General features: G+C 36.0%; 1 protein-coding gene across 1 annotated transcript in view; it reads right to left on the bottom strand.

Annotated features, from left to right (window-relative positions):
* Positions 1–3,953: 3,953 nt before the first annotated feature.
* LOC311131681 (procollagen C-endopeptidase enhancer 2-like) overlaps positions 3,954–13,183 on the bottom strand; it is a gene marked incomplete at its 5' end in the record, with an annotated part of 34,345 nt that continues 25,115 nt past the window's right edge. The window contains 5 exons of the mRNA XM_084164791.1: positions 3,954–4,368; positions 4,802–4,971; positions 7,042–7,122; positions 7,252–7,952; positions 8,223–8,359. Coding sequence (XP_084020917.1) covers positions 4,922–4,971; positions 7,042–7,122; positions 7,252–7,952; positions 8,223–8,359 — 969 coding nt within the window. The 3' untranslated portion in view covers positions 3,954–4,368; positions 4,802–4,921. The remainder of the gene's footprint in view (positions 4,369–4,801; positions 4,972–7,041; positions 7,123–7,251; positions 7,953–8,222; positions 8,360–13,183) is intronic.

Here is a 13,183-nt window from a genome sequence, read left to right as displayed (position 1 = left end):
GGGCAAACCAGTGTTAGAATTTCATTCCGCAGAATGGATGCCGGACCTTGCATTTATGGTGGATGTTACAGAGCACCTGAATAACTTGAACAAACAGCTGCAAGGGCGCAACAAAGTTGTCACGCAGTATTATGACAGCATACGTTCTTTCAAGTTGAAGCTGTCATTGTGGGAGACGCAACTTGCCGGTGGTGATGCAGCTCACTTCCCCTGTCTGAAAAATGTGTGCGTGACCCAACATGTGGCAGACATGAAGCGGTTCAAAGATAAAATAACGGGACTGTTACGGGAGTTTGAGCAACGCTTTCAGATTTATGTTTATATGTTTTTATGTTGATGTGCTATTGTTTTTAATTGATTTTATTTTATTTGTATATTTAACCTATTCTTGACTCTGTGGTTCTTGCACTTGTTTGGGGAACAGGATTTCATTATTTTTATCTACATTTCTGCCTGAGAAATGACACCCTGATATAGTTCTGTGATCTGTGATATACTTCTGTGAATCACTGAGGCATTGTGTGTTTGTGTGTTCTTTGTCCTCAGAACTTTCAAATAACTTGAGGTGTTTTATGATTAATAGTGATGTTGTGCTTTTGGACACTGTCCTCAGGCTCCAGCTTTATGTTTTTATGTTGATGTGCTATTGTTTTTAATTGTTTTTATTTTATTTGTATATTTAACCTATTCTTGACTCTGTGGTTCTTGCACTTGTTTGGGGAACAGGATTTCATTATTTTTATCTACATTTCTGCCTGAGAAATGACACCCTGATATAGTTCTGTGATCTGTGATATACTTCTGTGAATCACTGAGGCATTGTGTGTTTGTGTGTTCTTTGTCCTCAGAACTTTCAAATAACTTGAGGTGTTTTATGATTAATAGTGATGTTGTGCTTTTGGACACTGTCCTCAGGCTCCAGCTTTATGTTTATATGTTTTTATGTTGATGTGCTATTGTTTTTAATTGATTTTATTTTATTTGTATATTTAACCTATTCTTGACTCTGTGGTTCTTGCACTTGTTTGGGGAACAGGATTTCATTATTTTTATCTACATTTCTGCCTGAGAAATGACACCCTGATATAGTTCTGTGATCTGTGAAACAGTTCTGTTAATCACTGAGGCATTGTGTGTTTGTGTGTTCTTTTTCTTTAGAATTTTCAAATAAACTTGACGTGTTTTATGATTAATAGTCATGTTGTGCTTGTACTATTTTGGACACACTGTCCTCAGGCTCCAGCTTTATGTTGTATGTTGATCGTATTAAAACAAAGAAAACAATCTGAAGTTGTTGTTTTTAAGTTATATATACCATGATTTTTCCGGTCCGGCCCACTTGGGAATAGATTTTCCTCCATGTGGCCCCTGAGCTAAAATCAGTTTGACACCCCTGATCTAGATCATCTGCACAGATTCTGTCAGACCTGGGCCCTGACTGTTAATAAAAAAAAACTGAATATAATGATATTCCAAAAAAGGTCCGGAAATCAGGATGACAAATATAAATTCTATTAGAACACACAAAAAATTACACATATCTAGGACTAAATATCAGCATTACAGGTAGCTTTCACATGGCTGTGAATGAGCTGAGAGACAAAGCAGGAAGAGCATTCTATGCCATTAGAAGGAATATTAAAATAGAAATTCCAATTAGAATCTGGCTCAAATTTTCCAATCAGTTATAGAACCAATTGCTCTATATGGCAGCGAAGTTTGGGGTCCACTCTCTAATACTGAATTTACCAAATGGGACAAACATCCAATCGAAATACTGCATGCAGAGTTTTGCAAGACTGTATTGCAAGTGCAAAGACAAACTCCAAATAACGCATGTAGAGCAGAATTGGGTCAATACCCCCTCCTTATTCGAATAGAAAAAAAGAGCCATCAAATTTTACAACCATCTAAAAACAAGTGACCCCAAAACATTCCATCACACAGCTCTACTATGTCAAGAGATGAAACAAGAGAAGAGTCCCCTCAGCCAGCTGGTTCTGAGGCTCAGTTCACTAACCAAAACCAACCTCATAGAGCCTCAGGACAGCACTCAGAAAATCTGGCCCAACCAAATCATCACAAAGCAAAAAGAAAAATATATCACCTATTGGAAAGATACCACAAAAAATCAAAGTAAACTTCAATGCTATTTGTCTCTAAACTGACAGTACATGGTGGGAGACTATCTGACCACTGTGACTGATAGAAAACTGAGGAAAACAATGACTAGGTACAGACTCAGTGAGCACAGTCTGGCTATAGAGACCGGTCGTCACAGGCAAACCTGGCTGCCCAGAGAGGACAGGCTGTGCTCACTCTGCCCCCGGGGAGAGGTAGAGACAGAGCTGCATTTCCTATTACACTGTGACAAATACTCAGACCTAAGAGAATCTTTCTTTCCCAAAATTATCATTCAGTACAAAGAATTTGAAACTATAAAAGAGGAAGAAAAAATCTAATATTTATTGGGTGAAAAGCCAAAATGTGCAATTTTGGCAGCCAAATATGTGTCCTCCTGCCACAACCTGAGGGACAGCCAGTGAAAAGTGTAATGTAATGTCAATAATATTTCCTGTTTTGTTTTGGCTTTCATACCATGTCATGTGTCTTCTCAGTCATGTTGAGACTGGTCTACTACTATTGCTTTAATGTATTGTTATTCTCATTAATATTGTTGTTGTAGTTGCTGCTAATGGTAATCCCATTTCCACTACTACTATTATTATTGCTGTTGGTCCCACCATTTTTGTTATATGTATTCTTTGACAATGTAAGTAATTTAACTTGCCATGTCAATAAAGTCTATTGAATTGAATTGAGAGAGAGAGACAGAGAGAGAGACAGAGAGAGAGAGACAGAGAGACAAAGAGAGAGAGAGAGAGCGAGAGAGAGAGAGACAAAGAGAGAGAGAGAGAGAGAGAGAGAGAGAGAGAGAGAGAGAGAGAGAGAGAGAGAGAGAGAGAGAGAGAGAGATAGAGAGAGACAAAGAGAGAGAGAGAGAGAGAGACAAAGAGAGAGAGAGAGAGCGAGAGAGAGACAGAGACAGAGAGAGAGAGAGAGAGAGAGAGAGAGAGAGAGAGAGAGAGAGAGAGAGAGAGAGACAGAGAGAGAGAGAGAGGGAGAGAGAGAGAGAGAGAGACAGGTACAACAGAGGAGAGTGATTAAAAATGAATGAGATTGGGGGGGGGAAAGCGAAGGGTGTCCTATTACCCATCTATCCCATCTCTCTTTTCAGTTTGGCAGCAGTCCAAGCTCTCTTTGTATGCGCTCCACCTCCCTTCAGCAGTGTCACCTTCCCTTGCTTAGCCAGTGAGTCACTGTGAGAGAGTGAGGAGAAGGAGAGATGAGAGAGGCAGAAGGTCTGAAAGCAGGAGAGAGAGAAACACAGGCGAGATAAACAGTAATACCGCAAAGACCACCAGGTGGCGACACAAACGTCTCTGAGCCATGTGTCCCGTGTGTCCCATGACTACGCATCTTGTCCTGAAGGTGACATTATGTAACTCTTCATAGTATGTGATCATTCTGTTAAACACAGTTTTTATTTAAAAATGTGTACAGCCCATTAAAGTTACGTAGGAAGGAATAGACTTATCCAAATAGGACAGTGCTGTTTCACTTGTGGATAATATACAGTTGACGTTAATAAAATACATAGAAAAGTCTTTAGAAAATGTGATTTTCTAATATAACCATAACAAAATAAATGCATGTTCAAATCATTGCAAGAGGTGTCCGTTCTATTTTTGAATTGGTGAAAATTCAATATCATGTCTGAACCACAAACTACCACCTGGTGTAGCCATTGATTTGTAATTAGCCGAGAACGTCCATATTAATTGAGACCAAATGATGGTGAAAGTACAGCTGCTGAAGAGGCATACACCTTTAGCGATGTCTTAGCTTAAGAAAATGACATTTTACGTAACACACAAAATAATCTTATATTTGCGATATACATCCTTTATTCACAGAAATACCTAATTTACATACAAATACAAATAAGTATATCTGAGCGTATAAAAAATACGAAATAATAATATAGCAATATAAAAAGATTTTCAATACTGTATGTAATGGTTAGCCCTGTGCCCCTAACCTTTCGGAAGCCATCTTTGGTCGTTTTCATAAACGTATATTCTAACGACTCATATTTGGACAGTTGTAGTGCAGTTGTTGGTTGGTAGGAGGAATGGCAGGTTTCCCACTCTGTGACTGGTGGACTGGGCTGTAAAATCAGCATGGTTGGCGTTCGAGATTGGCCAGTGCTTGGCGTGGACCGCCTTGTACAGGAGAGCGAAGCTGGAGGGGTGAGAAGGCCACGCCCCTGCAAATCCACATCGCCCATCAACACGTAGTTCGCTCCTGAATGAATAAATATATGAATGAATAAATGGAAGATGAATGAATGAATAAATAAATAAATAAATGAACGGATGGATGGATAGACGAATGAATAAATTAATGAATGGATGGACGGATAGATGAATGAATGAAATAATGAATACATTAATGGCTGGATGGATGGATAGATGAATTAATGAATTAATGAATTAATGAACAAATTAATTAATTAACCGATTTACTAATCAGTCAATTAGTCCAGGGTTTCCCAAACTTGGTTCTGGTGCTCCCCCCCTCCCCCGGGTGCACGTTTTGTTTTTGCCTTAGCACTACACAGCTGATTCAAATAACCAACTCATCATCAAGCTTTGGTTATTTGAATCAGCTTGCAACTCAATATTAGGAAGGTGTTCCTAATGTTTGGCAGACTCAGTGTGTGTGAGACGGCACATACCTTTGCGTAGGCCGGGGCAATTCCTGCAGGTGGAGGTGAGTTTGACGGACATGGCTGGTCCTGATTTGGTGATGGCCAGGCGGCCACTCTTATAGGCCTTGATGAGAGACACATCCGCAGTCACACTGCCCCTGGGCCTGGGACCAAGGATGTCACCTTCCCTGTGATCACTGGGAGTAGGGAGAGAGGAGAGGAGAGGGAGAGGTGGGGTGGGGTGAGGGTAAGAGGGGGGAGAAAGAAGAGAGAGGGAGAAGAGGTGGAGGGGGACAGGGAGGAGTGGTGGAGTAAGAGAATGAGTGGGAGGGGTTAAAACAGGATACCAAGATACATCCTGACTCACTGAGTGGGAGGGGTTAAAACAGGATGCCAAGATACATCCTGACTCACTGAGTGGGAGGGGTTAAAACAGGATACCAAGATACATCCTGACTCACTGAGTGGGAGGGGTTAAAACAGGATAGCAAGATACATCCTGACTCACTGAGTGGGAGGGGTTAAAACAGGATACCAAGATACATCCTGACTCACTGAGTGGGAGGGGTTAAAACAGGATACCAAGATACATCCTGACTCACTGAGTGGGAGGGGTTAAAACAGGATACCAAGATACATCCTGACTCACTGAGTGGGGAGGGGTTAAAACAGGATGCCAAGATACATTCTGACTCACTGAGTGGGAGGGGTTAAAACAGGATACCAAGATACATCCTGACTCACTGAGTGGGAGGGGTTAAAACAGGATACAATAACATCCTGACTCACTGAGTGGAGGGGTTAAAACAGGATACCAAGATACATCCTGACTCACTGAGTGGGAGGGGTTAAAACAGGATACCAAGATACATCCTGACTCACTGAGTGGGAGGGGTTAAAACAGGATACCAAGATACATCCTGACTCACTGGAGTGGGAGGGGTTAAAAACAGGATGCCAAGATACATTCTGACTCACTGAGTGGGAGGGGTTAAAACAGGATACCAAGATACATTCTGACTCACTGAGTGGGAGGGTTAAAATCACTGAGTGGGAGGGGTTAAACAGGATACCAAGATACATCCTGACTCACTGAGTGGGAGGGGTTAAAACAGGATACCAAGATACATCCTGACTCACTGAGTGGGAGGGGTTAAAACAGGATACCAAGATACATCCTGACTCACTGAGTGGGAGGGGTTAAAACAGGATACCAAGATACATCCTGACTCACTGAGTGGGAGGGGTTAAAACAGGATACCAAGATACATCCTGACTCACTGAGTGGGAGGGGTTAAAACAGGATACCAAGATACATCCTGACTCACTGAGTGGGAGGGGTTAAAACAGGATACCAAGATACATCCTGACTCACTGAGTGGGAGGGGTTAAAACAGGATACCAAGATACATCCTGACTCACTGAGTGGGAGGGGTTAAAACAGGATACCAAGATACATCCTGACTCACTGAGTGGGAGGGGTTAAAACAGGATACCAAGATACATCCTGACTCACTGAGTGGGAGGGGTTAAAACAGGATACCAAGATACATCCTGACTCACTGAGTGGGAGGGGTTAAAACAGGATACCAAGATACATCCTGACTCACTGAGTGGGAGGGGTTAAAACAGGATACCAAGATACATCCTGACCCACTCATCCCATTCCCTTCTTTGGGAGGGATTCAGATATTTTTGTCATATAAAGGCTTGTGACAAACATGTTCCCGTGGCTATTCTTTGGTGTTTGATTGTTAAAGTCGCAATATTGACAGCCTGAGAATGAGAGAGAGAGAGAGAGAGAGAGAGAGAGAGAGAGAGAGAGAGAGAGAGAGAGAGAGAGAGAGAGAGAGAGAGAGAGAGAGAGAGAGAGAGAGAGAGAGAGAGAGAGAGAGAGAGAGAGAGAGAGAGAGAGAGAGAGAGAGAGAGAGAGAGAGAGAGAGAGAGAGAGAGAGAGAGAGAGAGAGAGAGAGAGATTTTTCCCACAGGACATTGTTTTGAGTAATTTAAAATAATTGTTCTAAGTGCTGTGGCTTCTTCCTGTCTACCGTTAAAATGTTCCCTTGCAGGTCACACACCAATCTACTAGCACAAGGACAAATACTGTATCTATGACAACCAAGATAGCTACTTAAAAACCATGCCAACGAACAGGTGAGAGAGATAGAGAGAAAGGAGTGAAGAGCAAGTGGAAGTGAAATGATTTGGGAAGACAGGGAGAACCAAAGAGATAGTAGAGTAAGAAGAGGCTAGAGGGTGTGACTCACCGAAATCATTAGGGCAGAAGTTGGATTGGAGTGTTCCTGACCTCTTACAAGCCAGGGTACACAGCTGATTCATCGGTAGGACTACAAAATACACACACACACACACACACACACAGAAACTGTTATTTCAAAAACACAATTTCTGAAAAGCATCAGTGACAATCACAGTGCAGTAGTACAAGGTTGTTCCCTCATCAGATTGTAACTCACGTTTCTTAGTCACAGTCTTAGTCCGGCTCTGTCCAGGCTTGGCTGTGGTTTTAGGCTTAGTCCCTGGTTTAGGTGTGGGCTTGGCTCCAGGCTTAGAGAAGGGTTTCTTAGTTGGTTTCACTGGTTTGGCCCCTGGTTTTGGTGTGGCCTTGGCTCCAGGCTTAGAGAAGGGTTTCTTAGTTGGTTTCACTGGTTTGGCCCCTGGTTTTGGTGTGGCCTTGGCTCCAGGCTTAGAGAAGGGTTTCTTAGTTGGTTTCACTGGTTTGGATTTCGCCTTGATGCTAGGTTTAGGGGTTGGTTTAGTCTTGGTAACAGGTTGAGTAGTAGGCCTAGCCCCAGCTTTAGGAATAGGCTTAGTGGGTTTCGGTTTAGGTATGGGTCTGACTCCAGGCTTGGCTGTAGGCTTACGTGGTGGAGGCTTCACTGGTATCCTCACCCCAGGTCTGGTGGCTGGTTTTGGGGTGGGCTTGGCCCCGATGGCTGGCTTGGGTTTAGGAGCGGTCCGGGCTGGTTTGGCCGGCTTGGAGGTAGGTTTCTGGGGTGTGGCGGTGACCCGAGGCCCATGGGTGGTGTCTTCCCCCGAGGAGGGCGTCCGGGACCCCCGGGGCACACTGGAGTAGTGGGCCATAAAGCCATTGGAGGTCACACTGAGGTCAGACACAAACTGCACCAGGAGCTCGTTCCCATTGGTCACTATGGTCCTGTAAGAGGGGGGAGGAAATGGAGGAGAGGAGGGAGAGAGGAGGGAGAGAGGAGGGAGGAGATGGGAAAGAGAGAGAGGAGGGGAGGGAGAGAGGAGAGGAAGAGGGAGGAGTGAATATCAAATGGAAGGAGAGAGGAGAGGAAGAGGGAAGAGTGAATAGCAAAGGGAAGGAGAGAGGAGAGAGAGGGCTGTGGTTTTCCAAATCTAAGTGAAAATGTAACAACATTAGATAAAAAATGTCAGTAACATCGTAAGAACATTTTCTGACCCTGGTACCCTGTCACCACAGTACTTCCCGATTCGCCGCGAGTCGTCCCTCTCACCCCCATTAAAGAATGCCACGTAGTCATAGCGACAGTACGTGTCAGCCTCTATATCCAACTTCTCAAACTTGACCTCGATCACCTAGGAATACATAACCAGTCATGATATCATAACAGACATTCATAAGATGACAGAAACACTGCATAGAACATAAAGTACAGTAATATGTTGTTACAATAATATAAAGTACAGTAATATGTTGTTACAATAACATAAAGTACAGTTATATGTTGTTACAGTAACATAAAGTACAGTAATATGTTGTTACATTAACATAAAGTACAGTAATATGTTGTTACAATAACATAAAGTACAGTAATATGTTGTTACAATAACATAAAGTACAGTAATATGTTGTTACAGTAACATAAAGTACAGTAATATGTTGTTACAGTAACATAAAGTACAGTAATATGTTGTTACATTAACATAAAGTACAGTAATATGTTGTTACAGTAACATAAAGTACAGTAATATGTTGTTACAATAACATAAAGTACAGTAATATGTTGTTACATTAACATAGAGTACAGTAATATGTTGTTACAATAACATAAAGTACAGTAATATGTTGTTACAATAACATAAAGTACAGTAATATGTTGTTACAGTAACATAAAGTACAGTAATATGTTGTTACATTAACATAAAGTACAGTAATATGTTGTTACAGTAACATAAAGTACAGTAATATGTTGTTACAATAACATAAAGTACAGTAATATGTTGTTACATTAACATAAAGTACAGTAATATGTTGTTACATTAACATAAAGTACAGTAATATGTTGTTACAGTAACATAAAGTACAGTAATATGTTGTTACAATAACATAAAGTACAGTAATATGTTGTTACAATAACATAAAGTACAGTAATATGTTGTTACATTAACATAAAGTACAGTAATATGTTGTTACATTAACATAAAGTACAGTAATATGTTGTTACAGTAACATAAAGTACAGTAATATGTTGTTACAATAACATAAAGTACAGTAATATGTTGTTACAATAACATAAAGTACAGTAATATGTTGTTACATTAACATAGAGTACAGTAATATGTTGTTACAATAACATAAAGTACAGTAATATGTTGTTACAATAACATAAAGTACAGTAATATGTTGTTACAATAACATAAAGTACAGTAATATGTTGTTACAATAACATAAAGTACAGTAATATGTTGTTACAGTAACATAAAGTACAGTAATATGTTGTTACAATAACATAAAGTACAGTAATATGTTGTTACAATAACATAAAGTACAGTAATATGTTGTTACAATAACATAAAGTACAGTAATATGTTGTTACATTAACATAAAGTACAGTAATATGTTGTTACATTAACATAAAGTACAGTAATATGTTGTTACAATAACATAAAGTACAGTAATATGTTGTTACAATAACATAAAGTACAGTAATATGTTGTTACAATAACATAAAGTACAGTAATATGTTGTTACAATAACATAAAGTACAGTAATATGTTGTTACAATAACATAAAGTACAGTAATATGTTGTTACATTAACATAAAGTACAGTAATATGTTGTTACAATATCATAAAGTACAGTAATATGTTGTTACAATAACATAAAGTACAGTAATATGTTGTTACAATAACATAAAGTACAGTAATATGTTGTTACATTAACATAAAGTACAGTAATATGTTGTTACATTAACATAAAGTACAGTAATATGTTGTTACAATAACATAAAGTACAGTAATATGTTGTTACAATAACATAAAGTATAGTAATATGTTGTTACAATAACATAAAGTACAGTAATATGTTGTTACATTACACAAAGTACAGTAATATGTTGTTACAATAACATAAAGTACAGTAATATGTTGTTACATTAACATAAAGTACAGTAATATGTTGTTACAATAACATAAAGTACAGTAATATGTTGTTACAGTAACATAAAGTACAGTAATATGTTGTTACAATAACATAAAGTACAGTAATATGTTGTTACAGTAACATAAAGTACAGTAATATGTTGTTACATTAACATAAAGTACAGTAAAATGTTGTTACATTAACATAAAGTACAGTAATATGTTGTTACAGTAACATAAAGTACAGTAATATGTTGTTACATTAACATAAAGTACAGTAATATGTTGTTACAGTAACATAAAGTACAGTAATATGTTGTTACATTAACATAAAGTACAGTAATATGTTGTTACAATAACATAAAGTACAGTAATATGTTGTTACAGTAACATAAAGTACAGTAATATGTTGTTACAATAACATAAAGTACAGTAATATGTTGTTACATTAACATAAAGTACAGTAATATGTTGTTACATTAACATAAAGTACAGTAATATGTTGTTACAATAACATAAAGTACAGTAATATGTTGTTACAATAACATAAAGTACAGTAATATGTTGTTACATTAACATAAAGTACAGTAATATGTTGTTACAATAACATAAAGTACAGTAATATGTTGTTACAATAACATAAAGTACAGTAATATGTTGTTACAATAACATAAAGTACAGTAATATGTTGTTACATTAACATAAAGTACAGTAATATGTTGTTACAATAACATAAAGTACAGTAATATGTTGTTACATTAACATAAAGTACAGTAGTATGTTGTTACAATAACATAAAGTACAGTAATATGTTGTTACATTAACATAAAGTACAGTAATATGTTGTTACATTAACATAAAGTACAGTAATATGTTGTTACAATAACATAAATTACAGTAATATGTTGTTACAGTAACATAAAGTACAGTAATATGTTGTTACAATAACATAAAGTACAGTAATATGTTGTTACAATAACATAAAGTACAGTAATATGTTGTTACATTAACATAAAGTACAGTAATATGTTGTTACAATAACATAAAGTACAGTAATATGTTGTTACAATAACATAAAGTACAGTAATATGTTGTTACATTAACATAAAGTACAGTAATATGTTGTTACAATAACATAAAGTACAGTAATATGTTGTTACATTAACATAAAGTACAGTAATATGTTGTTACAATAACATAAAGTACAGTAATATGTTGTTACAATAACATAAAGTACAGTAATATGTTGTTACATTAACATAAAGTACAGTAATATGTTGTTACAATAACATAAAGTACAGTAATATGTTGTTACAATAACATAAAGTACAGTAATATGTTGTTACATTAACATAAAGTACAGTAATATGTTGTTACAATAACATAAAGTACAGTAATATGTTGTTACATTAACATGAAGTACAGTAATATGTTGTTACAATAACATAAAGTACAGTAATATGTTGTTACAGTAACATAAAGTACAGTAATATGTTGTTACAATAACATAAAGTACAGTAATATGTTGTTACAGTAACATAAAGTACAGTAATATGTTGTTACATTAACATAAAGTACAGTAATATGTTGTTACATTAACATAAAGTACAGTAATATGTTGTTACAGTAACATAAAGTACAGTAATATGTTGTTACATTAACATAAAGTACAGTAATATGTTGTTACAGTAACATAAAGTACAGTAATATGTTGTTACATTAACATAAAGTACAGTAATATGTTGTTACATTAACATAAAGTACAGTAATATGTTGTTACAATAACATAAAGTACAGTAATATGTTGTTACATTAACATAAAGTACAGTAATATGTTGTTACATTAACATAAAGTACAGTAATATGTTGTTACAGTAACATAAAGTACAGTAATATGTTGTTACATAACATAAAGTACAGTAATATGTTGTTACAATAACATAAAGTACAGTAATATGTTGTTACAATAACATAAAGTACAGTAATATGTTGTTACAGTAACATAAAGTACAGTAATATGTTGTTACAATAACATAAAGTACAGTAATATGTTGTTACAATAACATAAAGTACAGTAATATGTTGTTACAATAACATAAAGTACAGTAATATGTTGTTACAGTAACATAAAGTACAGTAATATGTTGTTACAGTAACATAAAGTACAGTAATATGTTGTTACAATAACATAAAGTACAGTAATATGTTGTTACATTAACATAAAGTACAGTAATATGTTGTTACATTAACATAAAGTACAGTAATATGTTGTTACAGTAACATAAAGTACAGTAATATGTTGTTACAGTAACATAAAGTACAGTAATATGTTGTTACAATAACATAAAGTACAGTAATATGTTGTTACATTAACATAAAGTACAGTAATATGTTGTTACAATAACATAAAGTACAGTAATATGTTGTTACAATAACATAAAGTACAGTAATATGTTGTTACAATAACATAAAGTACAGTAATATGTTGTTACAGTAACATAAAGTACAGTAATATGTTGTTACATTAACATAAAGTACAGTAATATGTTGTTACAATAACATAAAGTACAGTAATATGTTGTTACATTAACATAAAGTACAGTAATATGTTGTTACAATAACATAAAGTACAGTAATATGTTGTTACAATAACATAAAGTACAGTAATATGTTGTTACATTAACATAAAGTACAGTAATATGTTGTTACAATAACATAAAGTACAGTAATATGTTGTTACAATAACATAAAGTACACATAAAGTACAGTAATATGTTGTTACAATAACATAAAGTACAGTAATATGTTGTTACAATAACATAAAGTACAGTAATATGTTGTTACATTAACATAAAGTACAGTAATATGTTGTTACAATAACATAAAGTACAGTAATAATGTTGTTACAATAACATAAAGTACAGTAATATGTTGTTACAATAACATAAAGTACAGTAATATGTTGTTACAATAACATAAAGTACAGTAATATGTTGTTACATTATACATAAAGTACAGTAATATGTTGTTACAATAACA

Source organism: Coregonus lavaretus (genome assembly GCF_964263955.1).
Source record: "Coregonus lavaretus genome assembly, chromosome: 7".
Lineage (NCBI taxonomy): Eukaryota > Metazoa > Chordata > Actinopteri > Salmoniformes > Salmonidae > Coregonus > Coregonus lavaretus.
Note: the sequence above shows the minus strand (reverse complement) of the source record. Positions and strands in the feature narration are given on the sequence as shown.